Source organism: Anoplolepis gracilipes, chromosome 1 (genome assembly GCF_047496725.1).
Source record: "Anoplolepis gracilipes chromosome 1, ASM4749672v1, whole genome shotgun sequence".
Lineage (NCBI taxonomy): Eukaryota > Metazoa > Arthropoda > Insecta > Hymenoptera > Formicidae > Anoplolepis > Anoplolepis gracilipes.
The window spans coordinates 10,603,298-10,629,552 of record NC_132970.1 but is presented as its reverse complement, the minus strand read 5'-3'; the positions used below and the strand labels follow the sequence as shown (position 1 = coordinate 10,629,552).

The following is a 26,255-nucleotide window of genomic DNA, read 5'->3' as shown; positions in this document are numbered from 1 at the left end:
CTTTCAATTACGCAAGATAAGGGAGCTGCCTGGTATATAGCCTTTATTGTCAAATAACTCTTATGCATTCATATTGAGGAATGTCTTCTCCCTATCGAATAAAATCCTTTTCTCTGAACAAACGCGAAAGTAAAGGTTCCGATTAACGAGTTCTCTTTTTTATATGACAGTTGTGAGATTCGATAAAAAAAAAGTTCGATCGTTGAGAAAAGATATTTAGATATACCTGATGATATAACTCGGTTTTATAAGGATATTGAAAGAATTGAAATATTTTTTTACGTTTCATAAATGCTTAAAAAATAAAATTGTTTATAAAAGTTCTGTAATACATTAGGCATTTACAACAAAGAGATACATTTATTTTGCTTATCAACATTAATAATTACAGAATGTGAACCATGAGCAGTTCAAGCGTATACAATTATTTATGTACATTCACACACGACACATACAACATTTTTTTTCACGCACACTTTATATAATATATATATTCTTAATTGTAAAATAAAAATTTGTTTCTTTTACATACAACATCTCGTAATTAATAGCGCGTTATATTTAAAATAAAATATATATCTTTTCACCTTGCAAAAAATATTCAGTTTTTGCGCATTAGCACATTTGTTGGCAGTAATAATCATTATTTTCTTATTAATCGACTTGACTAAATAATATTTGAGTAGATAATTTAATTATTTTTTTCAAAACTTTTCAGCGGCAATCCTTATAGGAATATGATTATGTAATTTGGTATCTTGGCAGATTAACGATGTATAGCGAGCTTTTCTTTATTTTATTATTATCAATGCCCGATAATGTAGTGACCTGAGTCAATGCATTAATAGAGCGTTGATACTATCCAAAGTGTCAACATGATTCCTGTTGTGATCCAAGATGCGTGGATCAATGTAGAACCACCATTGTAAAAACCGCTACCGTAGACCTGCAGACCTGCAGTTTCTATGCTTCTTTTGCAAAAGTCGCCATCTGAAACATATTAACATCATATCAAATTGTATAATTGCTTTCAGACTTGTGAATCAAGAATGGTTTCCTGCGAACACAACAAACACTTTGCATTTTGTTCCATGATCCAGTCGCCTCTCTAACACTTACATAAAATACAACAAAATATATTTAACGTAAACAAACATTTTTATTTAAATGATTAGTCGTGATATTCCTTGGGCAAAAAATTTATTATGAAAATCAAACGACCGTTTGCTGGAGGCAGAGAGAAAGAGAGAAAATAAACCGCTCTACAAATAAATCCCGTAATCGAGATCGACAGGAAGAAAAACAGAACCTTGCGGCGAGTAAAGGGAGAGGTAGCCAATCTCCCTTTCCTTTCGTGACTTTTGTTTCTTCAGTTTTGCGGATATTCGTCAAATTCATCGATTGAAACACGTGTTCCGCTTGATTCGTTCGTACATTAAAAACGCTCGTATCGATCTTATGTCTCACATCAGATAACGGTTTCTCCCGCGTATACAGTTTAATCTTATTTTGTCAGTTGTAATTATAGCGGAAGGTACGAAATAGAAACGTAAAGCTACTTAATAGTAACACGTTCCTTTTGTTATCTTGCATCGTTCACAATGAGATATTGCTTCATTCAGATTGTATGATGTATTAACTCGGTTTTTTTATAAATATCATAGTTATGCTTGATGAGAAATTAGCGATCTTTCTTGTGATTATAAGTGTATTACTGGAAAAATTTAATAACATCAATCTCCTCGAATGAAATATGATAGGATAATTGGTAGTACATGCCTAGATAGAATAAGTACATAGAATATTGATTTCTTTGAAGAGATAGAATAATCTAACTTTTAATTATATACAGCTATATTTTTGTAGCGCGTGTCTAAAGAGCGAGAGTGAATTATTTAAGATAAATTGTAGTCTGTGTACTTTTACTCTTTTTGACATGTAACAAGGTAAAAATTTAGTACTATTCAATTTTTAAATATAAAAATATTTGAATTTTGAATCCAGAAGAATTTGATACTAGTAAATCAAAACTATTACTCTTTATCTTTCTGTTATATCGTTTATGTGTAACATGTGGATCAAAGAAGTTACGAATAAAAAAAGAAAATAAAACATTGAATTGAAATTTAAATTATATTGCATTTTATGATTTTTTAATCGTTGTTACATATAAGTTTCGCATATACTTTTTTCCACCAGAATCATTTTTAAGAAAGAAACTCTTCTCGTTTGGCACAGTTAAATGTTTGTTGCTAAAATAATTCAAATTTATGCGTCATGTCTCCCGTAAGTATTTAGTCGATTGTTTCCGTTAAAAATATTGACAAGACATACACGGAGAAATTATGTAAGAAGAGCTGCAAATGTCCAAGTTATTTTCAAATTCAGGTTAAGCTAACGATACTAACCGTTGCCTGCATAACCGCTGCAATTGGGCAAAACGAACTTCTGCAATGCAAATTGGTTATTCTCAAACAACTCTCTAACATTACGTTGTCTTTTCACCTGCTGCGACTGGACATGACGAATATATTTACCATGACTAATCCATCTTCTCATTTCGTGATTTGCATTTTCTTTACGGTGAACATAAAGAGGAAGTTAATAATTTTAAGCCTTTTAAACACATCTAACACATATAATATATCTTGATTTCAAGACAAAATCACCTCATATCTTTCGCCAAAGACATAGTTATTTCCTGTTGAGGATTAATCCTGTGCAAGTAGACCAACCATGTGACTAGTGATCTCATTACATAATATTACGTACGCCATAAAGTCGAATGATTTCTCGATCCGGCTCAATCACGCGTGCCAGTTCCTGATTGACCGCGTGAACGCGATATTCGCTCTCACGCGAGAAGAAACGGTGCATGTGCGACGGGAGGAGGGGAGAGGGGAAAGAGAGAGAGAGAGAGAGAAAGAGAGACGGACGTCTATAATATCGGCGTGCATGTGCACGTGCAAGTCTCGGCTTCCCTTCGCGCGAACGAAGAACGGGACGGATGCATCGGGGAACTATTACTCGATCGGCACAACTTGTACCTCTCGATGGAAACCGGAGTGCCAGTCAGTCGTCGAACGTGAATGTCTCACGACTCTCGTTTACTCCTCTCCTTTCTTTTCCCCCGCCGCTATGTTTATACTCTTTCCTAGCTCTCTTCTGCACCGGCGGCCTCTCCTCGTTTTGCGCTTTGCTTTCGCAATATTGTTCTAGTCCCACGGGGCTAGAACCTTACAATCGGGTGTTCCCGATCGGGTCGAACCGCGCCGCGGTTTTATGTTCCATCGCGGAAATAGCGCGAACATTTCCTACAGTTATATATATATATCAAGAAAAGAAACCGTCTCGACGACGAACTAGAAAGGCCTTTTCTGCGTCGAATAATTCGCATTGCTCGCATTCGCCTTGCATCATCAACGCTGTAGTTATACGTTACGTATTTTTTATTTTTTATTTTATTTATTCTTTTTTTCTTTGTTTTTTAGAAGAGTTAAATTTTCCTTGCCTCGTGATATATGTAACATCGTTTTCACGATCGTCGTGCTTTACTTTTATCCGAAATTCTTGCCCGTTTTTCTTTTCGTTTCCTGGAGACATTCTTTAATTTATAACGGTTAACACGTAACACGTATTACATACGTTTTATTTTATTTACGAGAATTCATAACTTATTCCGCTCGAAATGTTCCGCTATGTGCTTTCGAAATGCATCGACATAATTTATGGGATAAGCGCAGCGCGATGTGCCTCGTGCATGTACATATCTGAGTTCTTTCCTATGTAATCGTTTTTATATAACATTCGCCGGTGACCGGCGTTAAAAATTTGGCAAGATGTATGCTCTGCTAGGTGCAAGTCGTTAATCTCAATAATTTCACCGTACATCAGATCGTAATTCACAGTCGAATGTCGTCATACAATGAACATTTGTAGTGCTTACCGGTATAAGTAGTTCGTGGGAACTGCAACCTTCAATCTGTTACGGTAGGAAATTGCATAATTTGTAGCAAGTTACATCGAAAGGCATTGGTTCGCACTACGACGGTTCTGCAACGACATGTCGATCGATTTCTGCCCCCGCAGATCCGGTTATAAATAATAGATAATTACTATTATAACTGAAAATGCGCGTAGAATATCGTTGTAAATCAGAATACGGCGAGTATTGCGGCGGTCGAATTATAAATTTAAACAAGTAATAAATGTTTCTTACCGTATGACCAGCCGACAACTTCTCCCGTTCTCAAATTCTCGGTCCTCAACCAGTCCTCCAATGGCCGGAAGTATTCCCTAAGAGCGGATCCGTCTAATCTGGACTCACCAGTGGCTTCCCGGAGCGTTTCCTGCCATGGAATCGACGAACCCTTCTCCATTAATCTCCTATGTAAACAATACGTTTATATTGCTTCGTTAGTTACAAGTTTTTAATGTAATTAAATATTATTAATAAGAAAATATATTTATCAATCCCCTTGTTATCAAATTTCTAAATTATTAATAATCTTGACAACAATTTTATTATATGATTAAATGACTTTAAAAGATTTTGTAAAGTAACTATTTGACTACAACTTTAATTTTAAAAAGTTGCTAAAACTATTAATCTTTGGCGGATTATATTTTAATAAAATCTAGGACATTTTTTATTAGACAAAGGGAGTGGAAACTTTGCGGCATTGAAAAAAAAAAATTACACGTCATATATCCAGTAAAACGATTATATAAAGGCTAAGCTCAAGTTATTTGTAGGTGGATATTCAATAATGCGCGCATTATTGTTAGTGTGGCGCTACGAGCTATTTATGACTCGACATTCTTTCATTGTGTGTTTCATTTGTGTGTTGAACGTGCTTCTCGCGAACATATCTAGAGAAAGAGAGAGAATAAGAATTGCGAATTTGCGGAATCGTGATAGCAAAATAACGTAGCACGTGATGCATAATGAGAAGTGTAATGGCTTATAATGGTTTATAACTCCACCGTCAATTCCACAATTTTCTATAACCGGGATATTTATCTCTAATAATCTGTGTTTGCTATGTGGTGACTCCTACTCTGATACACTATAATCCATTTCTTCGGTAAACCGTTTCCACTGTGATTTCAATCTACCCAGGCGATTTATTTTGCGTTATGACAACGAAATGTTACCGAGAAATTTATTATATTCAGCCGCTGTTTTAAAATTCTAAAGAAGAATTTATATCAACATCGACATCATATCTTTGACAATTACAAGCTACTTAATTGACTTCGCTATATTAATATCTTGTACGATTTATATTTCGTTTTATTTTGCATACCTGATCCTCGACAATATTTTTTATTTTCACTTAATTTTTGGAAATAGCACAAAAAATATAGACGTTATAAGCTTTTCGCAATTAATATCCCCTGTTCTTTTATTCCCACTTCCTGTATAATATGTAGAGTACGGTAAACACAAATAAAGAATATTTAAATGTATGCGCTTAACTTTTTAATTTTAAATATAGGCCACGACTTAAAAATGATGTCCCATTTGCAGATTAAAAATTCAAATATTTGTCATTCTTGTTTATATATATTTCTTATTTTTTCTACAAAATAAAAATATAATTCTCTCTCTAGAGTAGTAAAGAAACGCAAAAAAACTGTTACATTATTGCTTCGTTGCACTTTCAATATTAATCATAAAACGCAAATTTAATCAAAAAAGCGAAACAATAATAAATTCATCTTAAAAGAAGATAAACGTTAGAACGTAAATGAATTTCGATCAAGTCGTCGACACTATCTACGATCATCATCAAGCCCGTAACGCCGTGTGATCTAATAATAAGATTAAACGACGCTTTAAAGGCGATGCTACGGTCTGAGAACTGGTGCATCGTGTCGACGAGACGGCTGTTTAGATACGCGGCCTATGCAGTTATGCAACAGTGGCAGTATCCCGCGCCTCTCAAATCGATCGCTGGATTAACGGCCAACTCTCGCAACTTTTCCTCTGTGCATAATTATGGGATCGCGATGATATTACAGCGCAACGCTTAGTAACAGTGAATTTAGAATATTCTTAACTTTGATGCTCGTTTAAAAAAATTTCGCGAGTATATAAAATGTTATGCTGCGCAAATTTTTTTCCCAATTGTTGATTGTGATTTAATAGACTTGTATTTTTATAAGATTTTTAGAATAGTTTTTATATTTTTTAAAAATATTTATGTATATTATATTACATGTTTATAGAAATCGTTGAATTGTTGCATATCTTTTTACTCATATATAGCAAAATAAGTAACATCTGGTATAGAATATGAAATTATTTAGAGAAATTATTTAAATATTCTTTTTTTACTTGAAATTTTTTATTTGATTATTATACTGAGATTTTTCAATAAACCTTGAATATCCAATACGATTCACAAAACTAGGTCGAACAAGAATGATCAATCGGAACAATATTATTATTCATATATGACACTCGTAATATCGTTTCAGGGCCGTGCATCGGTTACGTCATAGTGACTATCTAGCTGCAGTAATTTCACGTTATCAGAAACTGTGCGACCGACAGTTTGCCGCAATCGCGGCGCCAACGTTACGAGATACGAGTCTTTTCGCCGTGCGAGATTTCGCAGAAATCAATCGCGTCTGTCGCTTCCGGTTCCTTCGAGAGGCCTCGTTCTCGAAATAAGAAACCTTCATGTATCCGCTATACTTTATGTTATCTTTCATGGGAAACGATTCGATCAATAAAAATATTTTGGTGCAATGGAGGCTCGATCTCTTTCTCTTTCTATCTGGTTTTCTTTCTCTATATATTTAGTTTTAATTTATATTGATTACATAATTTCCAGTGTTTATACGTAGGCGAAATCTGTACCTTTCTGCCGACGATGCAGTGATGCATTTCACAACGAGAGATGCCGTGGGCGAGCAAATATTTTGATTAGATCTTAATAGGCAAATATCATACGTTTATCACAAACGTATTTTTTTTTTTTTTTTTTTTTAATAAAAAAGAAAGAGTTAACTTGTGGCAAAATAATTGAATCTAGAGATATAATATATAATACATAACACCTAAGTACCATAAAATTGTTTATCACATTATTATCATCTGTAATAATCATAGATTTTTAATTTGTCACTGTAAGATAAATAAAATACATACTGCTTTAAAAATTAAATCACATTTTTTCTTGTGATTATGGATGTAGAGATAATCTTATACATTTAGAATATTCTACAAGGTAGTTATGCTCGGTTGCATTGACATATAAATGTTTTATAGTATACTGCAAAATGTGTCCACCATTTCTTGATCGAAGCAGAACTTTCAAATGATTCTTTTGCGATCCTCCGCGTGATCGTCCGTGACAATCAAGGACGAAGTACCAATTTACATTTACGTTTAAATCACAAATCACAGCGTTGATAGCTAGCGAATGGAATAAATCAACCATGATGTCTCTTTTGCAATTCAGAAAATCAACACGTAAATAAATATGATAAATGTAATAATATAAATGAATCTAATATTAATATAATGCGTTAATTAATAAAATTTTTTAATTAATTTTACATGGAATAATTTTAATTTAAACTTGAATCACAAAATGTGCCGCAATTTAAAATTGCTAATCAGAAACTAGTTAATATCTCTCAAAGTAATCATTAAAAGTGTAATACATTTCAAATCTATGCAAAAATTAAATCGATGAATAGTATGATTTCTGTAACATTTTTTGACATACAAGAAACAATTGTACATGTCACGTGCGTCAAAAATTAATATCAAAACAAAAATATTAGACAAGTAGAAGGATCACGTGGAAAACTTTTCATGCTCTACTCAAAATGATATTTACAAAACTCTCCTTGTTGATTTCAAATGTTCAATTGCATCGTGCGCTTTAATTGGCTTATGCTTGCGGAAATACGAATCTATATTACGCAGCTGTCGGCAGTCATGTGCGAGTAGAGCAATTCTCCAACCGCGCGTGCGACGCCCTCGAATCTTGCGTAGCGAAAACGGAAGTGTAATGCGTAACACACGCGCTCTCCCGACCGACAAGTTTCTTCGCCGTATTAACTGCGAACTCTCTCGTGATATGGTAACCGTTTTTGCATTCCTTTACATGACACACGCATGTTTTTACCACGTATACTGCTTTCGTAATCGTCATCGTTGTCGCGTCGTAAAGCGAGAGTTCGAGATCGTCCTTCGATTACAGGAAGTCAGCACGTGCACTCAGCGAAATCTCGGTTCTCGTACACGTAAATGATATCCGAATGAAATTCCATTTGAACACCGATAATGCACCACGAGTGTCATATATGAATAATAAGTGGATATATATATTTTAATGATAAAAATGTTGGAAAGATATAGATTTCGACAATAAATATAATTTAGATTAATTTATCCTACAATTATCATTGACGAGTGATCGTTGGAAATACTATTTTTCATTTATTTGTTTCACGATTGTGATAATTAGATATAATTTTGATTACATACAACTGTATAAATCCTTGTCCAATTTTTACAAGAAATTTAGTACTATATTGATCCTTTTATGTATATACATATAATGAAATTCTATTCTACTGATATTATTTTGGCTTCCATGCGGAAACTATGCATATTGCAGGAAGCCTTAGCAACTTGGTCAGTTGCCAAGAAATTTTGATCTACAAACCCTATCTCATATGCGGAACAATCCTTATCGAGTTTCCGCCAAGAGATTTATGCATATATATGATTTTCATTGTTCATAAAACTTTGTTCAAGTTACGTCTGCAAATACGCATGAGCAAATCCACGAACTCAGAGTTCATAAGTATGTATTTCGCAAAAAAAAAAAAAAAAAAAAAAAAAAAAAAAGAAAATGCGAACGTTTCTACCATAAATTATCATCATCTGAATAGTGTTTACAATTTAATGCTTTTTGTCATTTTATGTAATTCCTTATTCAAATGCAATTTCGTAATTGCAAATGAAACATATGCGTTTCAATTAAACCTGAGTGTTTTATTCTGCTTCCTTTTACAGTAATAAATGCACATGGTAAAATAGTAATAGATTTTTTTGCACATTTTGTTCATTTTATGGTAAACATTAGTTTTATTATATTATTTTATATCAACTCAATAAACCTGCCAGAACTTAATTTATTTAAAATATTTTATAAGTCATATGTGAAGGTCGCTCAGATTATAATATTTTTATATATCTTTAATAGTTTTTAAGTTAATCATGCACCGATTGATACAACGTCAGTGTATGAAACATTTCATTTAATAAATGTTGAAATGGTATCATATTACATATATTTCATATTATATACTTATATATTATAAAAAATTTTACTGCATATATTATCAATATATAATTGATATATATATATATATATATATATATATATATATATATATATATAGAGAGAGAGAGAGAGAGAGAGATTATATAAATACTGATGTGTGTGTAATATCAATATTACGTTCATTTCATATTTTTACACTTTTTCCCAGTTTTGCATCAGCTTGATTACGTGTGTTAACCGTTCCGCAAGTTAAGATCCGCACCTCGTTTTCCGTAGCCGGGTACCAACAATTATTATTATCATTATAGAGATATTTATCTCGGTTGAACGAAGTAGTTGGAACGACATGACGCATCGTAATAACGTTGGGAGACAAATACCGGATTGGCGACCGGCGGAATTGCGGAACCGTATCAAGAGATTTCCCTCTCGTTAACCCAGATAACGTTCGCCAGAAGACTGGCAAGGTTCGATCCGATCGAGAAACGATCGGTGATACGATTCTTAACCGAGTTTACTTGAATTTTCTATCGATACACAGAAATTATCCGCGCACGTGTCACGTGTATGCGGATGTGTATGTGTGTATATATATATATATATATATATATGTATGTATAAAGATAAAAATTATTTAACTTTCGAGTACGTGCAAGCTGTAATTTACCGTTAAAGTGAAGGCGCCGTCAAAATCCATCCGGCCTCTTGCACGGTAGACCGATACGATCTAACAACACGCGTCATTACTGTGGTGTACGCATCTTGCAACATTCGCGGGAGGATCACGATCATGCTCGCGTGTGCATAATGCGCCTCGTAATCAACGACGCAAGACCGCAATCCTGGCGCCGACCGTTTTCACGTTAAGACTATGTAAATACGATGCTATTTTAATGCTACAAAGGTGTTCGCTTAGCATTACCCTTCGCAAAGCAGCGCGTTGTATTATTATATCCCGTGCGTTATATCACGTGTATTTTAATTGAACGATTTTATTAATCATTTACGAGAGCGTTTTTGACAGAGGGTTGTACGGCATTATAGTTTTTAGAGAGAGCGATTGTGCAATAATTTAAAAAAAAAAAAAACAATTGTATAATCAAAATAAGAATTATTTTCGCTACATTTGAATTTTAATGTTTTAATATTACATATACATGTATATTAAAATTTTTTTAAAAAAGATTTGTCTCTGTAAAAAAAAAATATTAAAATACATATTATAAAAATCGATAGATTGTTGATAAAAATCATTGTTTAACGTATGTTTCAAAACAAAATTAAGACTTTACTAATTTAGGATCGTTATTTTTTGTCGGTACCAACATTTGTCCGTATTATTACACAAGTTACAGTCAGTAGTGTCTATATCGAGATGAGTGATTATTCACAAGATATCCATATGAGAACAAATATTGCGAAGATACATAATTATGAATGTCGAAATCGTCATAAAGATTATTTTATGCTCCATATTCCAAATATAGCTACGGTAGAAACTTTATAATGGATGAGAATATTATGGAATTGTGTAACAATGAATAAATGCACAAACTAGATGCATTCAACTACACGTCTGTGTGGTGGTGATATAAAACTAAATTGGCGGATTTATACACGCGACATAGCCTGAAATAAACTGTAATTTAGCTTCAAATATCCTTATAATAGATGCAACGATTTAATTTACACATTTTATATTTACAATATGTATAAATATATATACAGATAATACTTACATTATTTATTATTTATTAATATATATATAATTAACTTGCAAATTTAAACTTTTCTGAATAATTCAGCACGCGCTAGTAAAAATTATGATGTCAAGTTGTTAAAACAAGGTCGTTTTGCATAATTTTGTATTATTGAATTTTTATTAAAACTAATATTCCGTTCATTTTTAAATTTATCGCGGCGATTGGCAAAATAACAAGTCGCGACGATCTTTTTTCGTTTTCTTTTCAAGAGATTCCAGTTCCTATACGGATGTAACCATCACACGTGCATTAATTTCTACATAAATTTTAACCTTGAATCGTGAAAAAATTCGGGGCCAAAATGTCAAGACCCGGAATAAAGTATCGATCGAGTTCGCAGCCCCACCTTGCTTAGGTGCGATTTTACGGATTCCTGACATTTTGGACTGGCTCTCTGTGGCTGTATAGTCAAGTTAAACCGAACCACAAATTCTTGTTTACGACAGTAGTCATTCGTCGTCATAATTAACAACTTGAAAACAAAGTAGGCAATAAACGAGTCGTCGCTATTTTGGAATTTTTTGACGGTCTTCTTTTTATCATTCAAAGACATTTTTGGCAATAGTTTTATCCTTGGAATTAAGAGCTCAAGAATATTACAACGAGATTAAATAATAAACTTCCTAATACTAAACTATGCAAAATTAGCAAAATAAATAAATTTAAAATAAAACATTTATATGTATATTCAATATAATTCTAAATATTATTTTGCGACAATACATATATACGTGTTATCTTAGAGCAAAATATTTTAGAAAAAAATTACTTATTAAATTTAATTTTTTTATCAGCGTTCTCTCAATATGTTGAGGAAAAAAATTGTACATATAAAGCAATAAATGATAAAGACGCAATATCATTGAATGGTTTCCTCCATCCTGTTTCCTTTCTCTCGTTGGTGTGTCATTCTCCATGATCTAAATTTTTTTTATTTAACCTAAATTACACCATAGTTTTCCAATGTAAATACTTGCGTTAGATATTTATCTTTGTTAAAATGTATAAATATTCAAATGGTCAACCTTTTGTGAATATTGTAAATATGTGATTCATGTAAAAAAGAAAAGAAAACAAAAAAATTGTGTCAATATTTTTTTTTTAATTACACGTCAAATCAATATTCCTCAATGTTATCAAGTATTTCATAGTTACCAATTATATATTCACCTGCACTATACGAGGCTTTAATGCATCGTTCAGCCGGTATTTGTGTTTTTTTGCTTCACATTGCACACCTACTTTGTATTACATGTTGAACGTTGAAATATGGATGCAAAATAGTGGCGCTTTTTCAATCGTAAAAATGCGACGCGATTTGCCTGTATGAAAAATTTGCTTTATGCATTTTCTTTTTACTCGCGAATGGTTTTCAACGAAGCAGCCCGTGCTGGCGATCGATCTTGGCGTTTGTACGAAACGTGCCATTGCGAAAGTATATACGTAGTACACGTAGATTAAAAACTGATTATCAAAAGGCCGCTTTTACGCCTGCGTTTCCGCTTTTCAACGGGTATGGCGGATTTTGCGCAAGACGTAGCGTAAAAGATGACGTTGAAACTTTCTGTTTATCCGATTTAAGAGAGAACGGTGATTTAGATTTTTCAATACTTACCCCAAGATTCCACCGGCCTCAGGGCTTCTGTAAAAATCGCATCTGTGCAGCAGTCTTCTTGGGTTGTTAATGAATCTCTGTCCCGCAGCCTGACAGAGAGCGCGATACAGTTGGAATTGAAGGACACCGGCTACGAAATTCCTGTAAAATATGAGAGAAAGCTAATTAATTTATACCACATGCCTCTTACGCGTATCTTGACATATTTATAATAAGCGTTGAACCAGCTTTGTGTGAATATTATTGTATAAGGGTAATTTCGAAAAATAAAATACAAAATTGATAATGCAATTATATATTAAACCGATAAGCTTATTTTCTGTTACACTGACATTATTTAATTAATTTTAAAATACATAATTTGAACCCGAAGTTAACGATTTGAATAATATATTAATAAAATGAAGGAAAATATAACAAATATTCATACAGAATCGTAAAAATTTGATAATAATTAAAGCGTTCTTCTCAAAAATAGATCAAAATTTTAATTTTTTAGAAATTCGAAAAATCTAATTATGAAAGGCACATCACATTTATCAAAATAAATGACATAAAAAAATAAGAAATATTGGCGTTTTAGGGTTAAAACGTGAAATTTTGATTATTTTGAATTTAGCAATAAAAAAAAGTTTGATTGAAAGAGAGATTTTCTGGATTATTAACAAGGACACTTTTTGTAAGAAACGCTTCAATTGTATAATTTATATAAAATTATGAATTAATATTATTCTATAAACTCTCAATTTTTTACATTATGTTATTTCTAAAGAGCAGAATTGCACCTAATGATTTAATTATGTTTTTTTTTATTAAATTTGTAATAACTCTAGCTTCTACACAGAATAATTTTAAAAGTAGCTAATGCAACAAGTCACGTTTGGATACCAATTTTTGTGAATTTTGAAAGAGCTATCTGCAAGGCTAATGTTAACAGGGTCAGTGAAGTTACGAAGAATCTCGATCTCTATGGAACTGACAGGAGATAGACCCCGTCTACTCCGCATAGAATAAAATTGCCGACAGGTGGCTGGAAAGAAAGGACGCTCAATAATACATAGGTGGGTATGTAGTCGTTTCACTGAGAGAGAGACTCTTCATCGGCAACGACCTTTACGTAATACCAGGTAATCCTCCCGGAGATCACGGCTTGATATTACGATCGGTATTCCGACACTTCTACTTTCCACGATTGTAATGGTTCCCTCGAACCTGTCGTTTGAAAATATATACGAAAGTGTCGTAAAACACGCAAGACATCTGAATATATTACGTCTTGCGTAGCCAGTATTAACCATGAAGTCATCGACAAAATTAATAAAATCCACGATTTCCCAGCTTAAACACGTTTCAGGAAGGAATTCAAAAGTAAGCCGTCCCGGATTGTTGTAGCAGTTCTATAATCGGTTTTATAACCGACCTATAAATAGCTACATTAAATTATAATATTTCTGATTATAGTAATTATTATTACGCGTTAATGAATGATTTTCGCACATTGCAACATTATGAGCGAAAAGATTTCTGTAAACAACCGAATTCAAGGCACGAATAATTTGATGAGGCACTAGAACATAAAATTCGGCATAAATTTTGTCAATTGCAAAATTCGGCACAGTAAAATAACTATCTGATTTTGCAATTGCGAGTATTTTACTGGCAAATATTATCGATTAATCTTCCTTGCTCACCTACACTTAACGGGTGGGCGAACGCATTCAAATAGCATCGCGGGAGAGTGAAAATCAAGTCATCATATTCGTATTCAAAGGGAAGTAATCGTATTGCAAGATGATTGAATCAGGTTATACGGTTGAATAGATTCGAGGTGAGACCTTCGCCCTGAATGACAGGTATCCTGATATCGCTTCGATCATTTTAGTGTACTTTTTCAGTTAGAGCGAGATAATAGCCTCATAAATAAAGATTTCATTAAAATTGAGATGTTAAGCTAATCACTAATATTGTAAAGTACGAAAACAATTGAATAAATATGACAAGTTTAAACAGAAAACAATGATGAAAAATTAAAAAAAGATACATTTTAGGTAGTTTGGGGAGCATGCAGAAATTGTTAGGTTCATCTTTCTTCGTTCAGTTTTACTTCCTGTACTCGAAAATCATAGTTAAAATATTCTTAATATCCGGAAAAATTTTTAAACACATTTCAACACAAGAGAGCAACGATTGATTTTATCACTTTCTCGAGCCATCTCAGCAAATTTCTCTCATTATGTTTTTATTAAAACAGTGTAAATCGTGGCTTTTACTTGCACTAAAGAACAAATAACTATTTATAGTGGAGAGACTATTATTGTAGATCTGAAAAAGTCATCTGCAATAAAATACTGAAATGGATCGGAATAATAGGGCTTACAAATGAATATTTTCCTATAATCTTGTAATTAAATTACAGATCTGAATTAAAGTAAGTCGTACTTAATCGTACTTATTACATGTTTTTATATGTTGACATTACCTAAACTTTCATCTTTTTTCATCAGGATCTGCAATGATGGAGTTACCTTAGGCTATTTAAATATTTACATTGTACATACTTGTATTACATATTTGATATTTCTTTGCAATTATTTATTTAATTTTCATCAATATCATTTTTATATTTACTATCTTAAGGCATATTCGTGTTTCATATCTTCTTGTCCTTAAATACCATAAGTGCAAGAACATGTGCACAAAAAGTGACAGCGAGTTCTAGTAGATGTCTTACATTAATAGTAATAATATTTAATAAGTTCAAGTTCTTCCATCTATATGGAGATATTCCTTTTCAGACCTTGATTAACCTTGATTAGACCTTGGTGATGAGGAAATAATTCAGATCCGTAATTTCATTACAAAATTATAAAAAATATTTATTTGTAAGCTCTATTATTCCGATCCATTTCAGTATTTCATTTCAGACGCCATTTTCAAATCTACAATAATAGTTTTTACTGCTATTAAAATCTTATTTATTTCTTAGTGCAAGTAAAAGCCACGATTTACATAGTTTTAATAAACATAATGAGAGGAATTTGTCGAGATGATTCGAGAAAGTGATCAAATCAAGCGTTGCTTTCTTATATTTTCAAACTTTTCCGGAATATTAAGAGTATTTTAATTATATTATAACTTTCGAGTGTAGCAAGTGAAACTGGATGAAAAAAAATGAATCCAACGATTCCCACATGCTGTTGAAAATTCTGCCTTTTCATATAAACTCTTATATAAATTGTTATCATTTTTATTATCTCGTCTATATGTATTATATTATTTATATTACTTCATATTATTAAATCTTATAATATTTTATATATATTCTTTTAACCAATTAAATATATAGATTCTATTAATTTTTCTACATTTTAAATGTACAATTTGTTTAAATTATAATTAATTTTCTTTTTATTGATGTCAATTTATAAACTTTTTCAATTATCAATTATCGGCCGCACTTTTGTACTAAATTATTAAAAATATTTTCCAGGACACGAACATTTTTAATTATAATTCGATTTATCCCTCAGAAACTGATTCGTCATTATTACATAAATTGAAACTGTATCTTTCGATTAAAGTATATAATAATAATCTCCTTTTTTATTTTCCTCTCTATTCCGTATTGCGAAACATATTAATGATATACTTTCGCTTATAAAAAAAATTGTTACTGCATGCTATAAATTTCTGCGAATACATTTCTTTGTTTAAATATATATATTTGCTAAGTAAAGTGATATAATACCACACACATTTGGCACACATGGTCGCGTAAGGTGATCATGTCCCTTGTATAATGCAGCGGTAAACATCGACATACTTGACCGCGTGCAAAGTGGAGGAGGAGAAGGAAAGCGGAACTTCACCGTCTCTAGAGCGGGATTGTGATGTGGAACCGCATGTCCCTCGAAAGAGAGCAATGCTACACCCACGAGATTGCCGGGAGATAAATTCTAGCGGCATGTCTTGCGCTGTCTGTAATGTATGTGTCTCCATTACGCGGCAGGAGGCGTTGGGCAAGGTGAGGACGAAAACGGAACAGTAATAGCGAAAGGGAGAGGATGGATGATGACGTTGATCGCGCGCAATTCGCGTGACCGTTGCAGTCGATTGCCACGAAAAATAACGTATTGAAGTGCCCGTAGCATGAAACATGTTACATTGCGTCAGTTACGATCGGCATACAACACGTTTTTAGCAGGGAAAAACATTAGAAAATAAAAGGAATTTTAATTTTCGAATCTGTCTAACAAGATTTTGCAATCATTTATCTAGCATGTATAATTTTTTCTTTAAATCTTTATTTTTTTTACAATATTAAAGTGATCTTTTTTGACATTTATTAGCCCTACAATTAATTATTTTTTGTTGCGAGAATTATAAATAATAACATACAATAAATTAAGATTTTCATCATTTTTCACATATACATATTTAAAATCATGATTGGGATAATAAAGCAAAGGAAGCTACGTTTCTACTATTCGGAAAGTAAAATGGAAAGTGGAAAATTTATAATTTAGATTTAGAAGCATGTGAAAAAAGTTCGACGTAATGCTGGAATGTGAATTATGCATTCTTGTAGGGGGACACAAAATTGTAGAGACAGGGTGGGAAATTAGTATAATTTACTGACGGAGAAACTAGATTGGTGCATGTCAATGTTCTTACCTAGGAGCATGTACATGCGTTCATATGAGCGGCATATAATTTATTATAGATTAGAAATTAGTATTAGAAAAAAATTTTGTTAATGAAGTTTAATGAAAATATACATATATAATTCTGTGTAATAATTAAACAACTGTATAACCATGTGCCTATGTTAAAATATCAAATTCCATAAGACACGAAATCCTCGATTGCATTTCACCGATTGCAAGTCAATCCCCCCCCCCCCCCTCCTCGTTTAGATAAGATTTTTCCGGCTTCCGTTCCAATGACGAAGTATTTCTATTTCGAATAACGTACGTAGTAAAAGTTTAAAATCCAACTCAAGTACACTTTAACTGTATTTCAAAATGGAGTAACGAGTTACAATAAAGTTTACGCATTACGAAAGTTAGAGCACGTTTGACAGAGCACCAAAAATTGACAATTTAACTTTCAACAATTTTCAATAAAATTTTGTAAAATTTTATTGAACTTGTATATTAACTTATAAATCTTTCGCAAGGTACAGAACTGACACGCGTTAATAGTACGGTGACAGTCGACAACAGTCGCCGTGAATGATGTGTCACGTTTTGCCCGCACGATTACTAACGATATCCGTATCGGCTGACAGATTTGCCGGCAGGCGAATCTATTCGATCCAAACTCTCGTGAAACGTTACGTACGAAGAGGCGAGTTTTTACGAACTGTCAATCTAAGTTCGTCCAAACTGGAAAGGCACGCGGATACGATCAATGTCTCGTCGACGGCTTCCGATACTAACGTAAGGGACGTTACGACGGCCAATCGGTATGTCCGTCATTCTTCAGAGAAAGTATCATATAAAACTAAAGCGCAGTCGAGATACCTGCGAAGACATGTGAGAAAAAAAATCAGGCAACGCGAGCACAAGTATTTGACGAAAAAGGAAGAGAACGAGACCCGTTCGTTGAAGAAGGAGAGTTTGTGCCTCGCAACGCGCTTACGCGTGCGTGCGTGCATGTGTATGTATAGGGAAATTGAAGAGGGGGAGTAAGGTGTCTGTCCCAAAGGGGAGTGGTGGTCGCTTGGACGGTAGGATCGTCATCGTCGTAGTTGAACAAAGAGGTATAACGTGGGGGTACATGACTTGGGGCCCCGGACCCGACGGGCCCCGGGTGGCGAAGGCGAAAGTGTGCCGCGTATATAAGGCCAGGAACCGACGGCAATCAGCATCCAGTTCACTCCTGGACGCACCCGGAACATCGCGAGAGCAAAAATGAAAATCCTGGTACGTCCTGCGTCGAATCGTTTGCAATACTTTTCGTCCTAGTGTCGCGTTGTCGGGAAGCGAGAATCGTCGGTGAACGTGTATATATCGAGGAGGCTCAAATAGATAATATCTACGAGAAGTGAACGAGATAACCGGGGGTGTGGATCATTCGAGAGATTAAACGCGCACATAAATTCGGGTTGTAAAAAAAAAAAAAAAAAATTATTAAAGAATTCCGCGAACGAGTTGCACGCGGAGTGTATTTCCAAACGAACATTCCGCATACTAATGTCGGACAATTACGCGACTTGAATAGTTTTACTCTCGCAGAATAAACGATCGTCTTCATATCCAATACGCTTTCTTGGTCACGACATTTTAATTCTGAATTATTGCAAAAATTCTAAAGAATTTTTATTACATCGTGCGGTGATGTATATGTGTATTTAATCTTAAACTACAATATTTTTAAACATACAAAAAATTAATCTCGTTATAGATCTTTATGTATTGAGTAATATCAAAGATATGAGCGGTAGCATGTATTATTAGTAGAAAGGCTCAGACTCGCGGATTTAATATTTAATATTTTTAATAAACTTCTTAATACATGCGCGTCCTTCGAGAGCTCGTTTTCTCGTGGAGACTGAACATTTCAAATATTATATATATATATAGTAATGAACCATAATCGAGATATTACTCATGTCGAGCATAATGAGAGATAATAATGTGTATTTTCTAGATTTGCGTGGCAGTTGCCGCCCTCGTGGTTACGACAGTATTGTCGGAAGAGACCGCGAAAGTCGAGAAATCAGTGGAAGCGAAGTCCGGAGGCGAGAAGAAGCAAGAAAAACGCGGTTTGCTAGGACTTGGTTACGGTTACAGCTATGACGGTGGATACGACATCGGATCTGGTGGACATGTCGGCCTCGATGTGGGCGGTGGATACGGTATTGGCGGATATGGCGGATATAGCGGATATGGCGGATATATTGGTCATCACGAGCACCATCCAGTAAAGACCGTGACCGTAGTGAAGAATGTCGCCGTGCCATATCCCGTGGAGAAACATGTGCCCTACCCGGTAGAGAAACCCGTACCGGTTCCCGTCAAAGTGCCTGTACCGGCACCGTATCCAGTTGAGAAGCACGTGCCTTATCCAGTCAAGGTCTTCGTGAAGGTGCCCGTTCACATCCCCCAGCCGTATCCGGTAGAGAAGAAGGTTCCCTATCCGGTTCACGTACCGGTCGATCGTCCTGTCCCAGTCAAGGTTTTCGTACCACAGCCTTATCCCGTAGAGAAACACATTCCTGTCCCGGTAAAAGTACCAGTGCCACAGCCGTATCCCGTCGAGAGACCAGTCCCAGTACCAGTGAAAGTTCCAGTTCACGTACCTCAACCTTACCCCGTCGAGAAGCTCGTACCTTATCCAGTCAAAGTTCCAGTCGATCGTCCCATTCACATACCCGTTCCCAAGCCCTACCCCGTACACATTGAGAAGCCCGTACCTTATGCAGTTGAGAAGCCGGTACCCTACCCCGTGAAGGTCCCAGTTGACAGGCCGTACCCCGTACACATCGAGAAACCCGTGCCAGTTCCGGTTAAGGTGCCAGTACCGCAACCGTATCCAGTCGAGAGACCAGTGCCTTACCCGGTCGAGAAACCAGTGCCGGTAGCAGTCAAGGTCCCAGTTGACAGGCCGTATCCCGTTCACGTCGAGAAGCCCGTGCCTTACGCGGTAGAGAAGCCTGTGCCTTACCCGGTTAAAGTGCCGGTAGCTGTGCCGGTGCATCACGAACATCACGGACACGAGAGCTACATCTCCGGTGGATACGAAGGTGGCGATCTAGGCTACGGTGGCTACGGTGGCTACGGTGGCTACGGTGGCTACGGTCATCATCACTAACATCACAATTCCCTGTTGGTTCTTCGTCGTCGTTTGTACGAGAAACTCTCCAGCGCGCGCGATGACGGATAACCGCGAGGATCTTGTCTTAGAATACGAAGGACCGATTCGAAAAAAAAACGTTGCCGTGCGGCGTAGCGATATCCGCCACTTTGTACCTGGATCGGATCGGAGACGATCTCCGATAGACGATCGCGTATTCCGATTCCGATGATAATCGCAACGAGAGCGCGGCACGGCGACGTGTGCCAGTTAGGAAGAACGAATGACCAATAGGAATGTACTCGTCTTTAGCGATCTTCGCTCGAGAGCAGCTCGCTTGTCTTACTTTTGTACCGATATTAGCAAAGTATGTATTTTTTTACAGAAAATGAAATAAATATTATTGTAAAGTAGAGTTATATGTATGGCTACATATCTTTTGTAACTATTTATCCTAATTCTTACTATATTTTCCTTCTTACAAAAAAAATTAGAAAACAGATGTTAAAAGAAACAAAAATTGGCGATAATAAACATGTCCAAAATGTGCTCAACAATTGTTAAATTTATAATTTTCAAATAGAAAAATGTTATACGATAAAAACATATTCCAATGCTGCAAGAAAGCATATGTAAAATAATATTATGTAGAGAAAATAAAATAAAAAGGATATTTTAAATTTAAAAAAAATTATTATAAAATTAGCAAAAAGCAACAGCAAATAAGCATGATTTAATATATATTTTATATAAATATATTATTTTTGAAAATATATTATTGTTATAATACACATATATTAATAATATTTAATAATATATAAAATGATATTTTTTTAAATAAACAATATGTTTATTAAAATATATTGTTTATATTACTGAATTTTTTTTTGCAAATAGATCAGAAAAATGACATTAAAAAACATGTTTAAAAAATCTAATATCAACTTTTTAAAAATTATCTTAAACTATATTTTTTATAACAATCTTATATTTATTATTGATTTATCGCTGCATTCTATTGACAATACGAAATTGCATGATAAGTCGTCAATTCGGTTTTCGCTGTCAACGCGCTTTTGTCAAATTGATTGTATACATCACTATACTCTCTTACAAATCTATCTTAATTTTATAGATATATTCGAAAATTATTTAGAAATAAATTGAACATTTATCTAACATTTTAATGATTATATTTTATTAAAGATTTATTCTTTTTTTTTGAATATGTGATTGACGATTCATTTATTTCCTGTTTTATTAATACTATTTTATCCAAACTTGGTTTTTAAAATTTTTTATATTATTAACCGCTAAATCTTCTTCCTCTCATATATCATTAATTATTAACAAATAAAATGTACACATACGTACACATATATGTATGCACATATATACAAGAAACTAAAATCAAGTATTGATCCGTGTATGAAATTCTGAAGTAAATATATACATTAAATGTATGATATATTTAATAAACATGTATTTAAGTTTATTATATATATACTTTGACCTTCATTATCCTATGCTTATATTTCTTCAGGAAACGTTAAAGTTTGATTAAATTCCCATAGTGATGTTCTTCCCTTCGCAAGAAAGTTATATAACTTAATCCATATCAATTATATTAATTAAATTAATATAACGAAGCTAAGAATAAGCAAATAAGATTTTCCACAAAGTTAGCGTTCAACGAAAACTTATGGTATATATGTAAATGGTTTATATCGGATAAAATAAGATATTATCCCTACACGTATGTATAAATTTCCGTGATTTTAATTAATATCGATGTCATGATTAAATGTTTGTACTTTCTCAAAATTTCGAAAATCTTACGAAGTATAATATAAACGTCACAACGATTGAATAATAGAGAACTAACAAATTTATATTTGCCTTTACTTATTATCTTTATTTATATATTTATGTATCTTATGTACTTGTGAATCTCTCTGTTGGAAAATTTTTTGAAAGAAAAATATAAATGATTTAATTTATATAGAAAGAGAAAGAAGGAGAAGGTTTTAATGTAAATAGAAATTTAAGAAAAAATTTCTAAGCAGAGGATATAAAAGAAACAATGGATGACTCATTCAGATTATTATTGATTTACGATAAACTGCTCTGCATCGGGCATGCAGATAAATGAAAAAAAATTCGCGCGCGAGATAATTAATCTTTGATCAATTTTATCATTCCGGTCTTCGTGATTCTGTCTTAGTATTTTTTGTTTGTAGGGGCCCCTGATATTTGCAAAGGTAAAGTCGATGTGCATCCGCGACTAATTTCTGCACGACCCACTTCGGCCGAAGCGGCTTTGCTACTTGACTCACGAACGGCGACTTACGTGCTCATCCGGACCACGGGAACGATTATGCAATCGTGCCATTAGCGCACGCGACGTCGAGGCTGAAAGTAAGAGTCTCCCCTTCGCCTCGCCGAGAAAGATCGTGCTGCCGTAAAGAGTCCACTTCCCCTTTCGTCGGTTTTCCACAGACCCGGAGCGGGTCTGTCCTTTCGCTTCCTTTATTTATCCCGCCGCACCTCTTCGCCTTGACTCGCGAAACTATTCCTTTTAAGACAATTACGCGAAACGAACACGATGTTTTGCATCCTTTGTTAAAAGATGTTGTACTATAAAGATCTTAAGATCACGAACACCAGAGCGTAACGTGAGAAGGCTGATAGTTGCTTAAATGTCAGAGCTTCGATAGATTTTAAATTATTCGAGATTGAAAAATTTGGTTTTTTTAGATAAATTATCATCTAAAAAAACCTCATCTTTTATTTTAATAGACGTTTAACTTGACATTTAATTAATAACAGAAAAATTGATTGCTAATCGTTGTGAATTCTATGATATTTAAGATTGAAGAAAATAAGTCAGATTTCGCACTTAATTATGTTCGAATATTCAATGAGAAATTATGAAATTTAATTTATTAGTTTAAATTAATAATTTTATTTTTTTTAGTAGTAACATCATATTAATGAAACTAATAATTTTTGTGATTGTCGCCATCATCATGTTTATCCTTCGTGTTTATAATAATAATTTTGTTACGAAATTTTCTATTACCTATTACCTTTTTCTATCACCTAATTGCATTGGTAATAGAAAAGGTGAGAAGAGAGACAAATATTATATAAAATATCAAATTAGTTATTTGATATTTTATATAATACTCTCTTTATTTTGTAAAAGGCCTGGCAATGCATATATTTGCAGCGTTAAATAATGCAATTAGAATAAAAAAAAAAAAAAATATATATATATATATATAAAATTGAAATATATTTTTTTAACAAAATCTCTTAATTTAACAAATAAATTTTTGTATAATTACTTTTGATAATTTATACAAGGTGATTGTTAAATTTTTTTTGTGATATATCCTATAAAATAATTGTCTTCGAAATCTATTTAGAAAGGAACGGCATTTCTCTCAATCATTTGCAACGACAGTAACCGGTAAACACAACCGGTAAAGTAGCTTGATACTTTTACATTTGCTGTTATAATAAAGATGTTTTAGCCAAGGATATTCTCTGCCTAAATGAAATAATTTTATTAAGTCACAAAGTATTATAATATTATCTTCGATTATGTTTTCTCCGAGCAATTTATGAGATCAAAAGCTAACGGTTACAAATAAATTTCTTATACAATAGTACAGAAAATTAATCTTAAAAATATAATATCTTTCTTCGATTTTTATAATCTTGAAATATATTATATGAGTATTTTCATTAATATTTGATTCAAATATTAAAATTTTTTTATATCTATTTTATATATGCTTTTTCTACCTGTACATTTCTATCATCTGTTGATAGCTTATTTTATTGCGGTTCGTAAAATTCATTTGAGCATACCGTGAGAGAAATACTATCTATCAGCTGTAGTTACTGCAGATCGTTACTATTTAAGCAGCAATCTATCTTCAAAATTAATAGATTGTATTGTGTGAACGCGTGATAAGTGAAAGTAATGATGCGCAAACGCATCACGATCCACTTTGCGCTCTTGGTTATTATGCATTTGACATTTACAAAGGGGTAATTTATTGCAATTGCTATCGTGAATGATAATTTGTGGTAATTTTAACTCTAGAATATAAAGTAGGACTTTATCAGAGAGCACAGCTTAAAGTACATCAATTTGTTACTTACAAAATAAGCTCATATTTTTATAATAAATTTTAAGAAAAGCTGATGTTATGAAAAGTATACAATATGTATATATTAATATACATTTTTATAATATATAATTATATTACAAATAATTGCATTTTAATTTATTAGGTTTTGCTTACTGATTATTATTTTATTATTACACATTATTTTACTTATTCCCAAGTAGCACATGTTCGTTTAATAAACGTTTTCTAAACGTATCTTTTCGTATTAGATACGTTTGGAAAACGTTTATAAAACGAACAGTGCTACCTGGGTTGCTAATAATATGTTATATTTTTAGGGTGTAATAATAACTACAGATATAGACATTTGTGATCGGTCATCACATGTCATGGGATCGTGTTAGTGTGCTAGAATTAAGCAGGCCGCAGCGACATAATTAGAAGATTAAATAATAGATATAATCTCTCAGTACAGTGTCGCTTCCTATTACTAGAATATATCGTCTTTGCTATCTTATGTGTGCTAGAAAGTATATATGTATATCTAACAACGTAGAGATCTCGAGAGAGTGAAGGTAAAATCTATATATTAAAGATGTAAGAAAGTTTACGAGCGTACAAAGCACGTAGTTCCGTCATTATTAAGAGGACACTAATTACAAAAATAAGTTTATGTACGAAGTCTATTAGCATTAATTCTACAGATGTCGCGATTAATTAATAACGTTTGATTTACGGGTCTTTCTCTCTCTTTCTTTGAAAATAAATTATTAACTTGCTAGTGATGTTTATAAGTTAAGTTCAAGATTTAAACCATAGTATGCCATGTTAAACAACTATAATTAGAAGGATATTGAAAGCATATTGTATAATTAATCACGCAAGAATAATTTTTTAACTAACCAGCCATCACACATGTTTGGAAAATTACTATTATTATAGCATTTGCTGTACGATTTAAAAAACATATTCTAAGCAGATGTTTCAGTAAATTATGCACAGAGAATGTATATGTTTATCGTTCATGCTTATCGCTTGATAAATCTTTCATTTATGTTATAATCTAGATATCCGGAAGCGACTTCAAAGCGTACCACTCGCGCTCGCGCTTCCGCCCTCGACTTCCTCCTTCAACATAAATATAAGGAATTCTCGTGAATATTCATTTAGAAGAATTTTAATGCCGTCATTGCAAGAAACGTCAAACTGCATTCTCGCGTTACAATGTTAACAAACCATTTATAAACGCGACTCTTTTTTTACACCATACTATGTTTCTCCCGGTTTATGCATCTTGGAAAAGACTCGTCCCATCAGAGGATAAACTCTCTCCATTTTCACGATCTGTCTTGAAAAGGTTGGAATAATGTTTCGCGAGTAACGACGTGTGGATTGAACAGCCAATTACGGCCATGTGGTTATTATCGAGCGTTAAATGTTTGGCACGCGAACTGGTTAAAAAATGATAATGAAAATCGGTGATCCACGGATCACGATTATCATCGCGTGCACATCGTGAAATTCATGCAAAGCAATGTGAAGCAATGCGAGCGTTATTTTCTCCTTGCGATAGTGTTGGAAAATTCATCTTACATTCACTATCAATCGCATTTCA

The 26,255-nt window shown here is 33.4% G+C and overlaps 2 protein-coding genes across 2 annotated transcripts in view; one reads left to right on the top strand and one right to left on the bottom strand.

The window, feature by feature from the left end:
• Nucleotides 1–340: 340 nt before the first annotated feature.
• Ance-3 (angiotensin-converting enzyme Ance-3) overlaps nt 341–26,255 on the bottom strand; it is a 52,539-nt gene continuing 26,624 nt past the window's right edge. Inside the window, exons 11-13 of the mRNA XM_072911258.1 lie at nt 12,696–12,836; nt 4,220–4,386; nt 341–990 (exon numbers count right to left, since the gene is read on the bottom strand). Of these exons, the coding sequence (XP_072767359.1) occupies nt 842–990; nt 4,220–4,386; nt 12,696–12,836 (457 nt within the window). The 3' untranslated portion in view covers nt 341–841. The remainder of the gene's footprint in view (nt 991–4,219; nt 4,387–12,695; nt 12,837–26,255) is intronic.
• LOC140666235 (uncharacterized) lies at nt 18,534–20,910 on the top strand. The gene is made up of 2 exons (XM_072893190.1): nt 18,534–18,622; nt 19,350–20,910. The coding sequence occupies exons 1-2, from the start codon at nt 18,611–18,613 to the stop codon at nt 20,511–20,513; spliced, it is 1,176 nt and encodes a 391-aa protein (XP_072749291.1). The 5' UTR covers nt 18,534–18,610; the 3' UTR covers nt 20,514–20,910.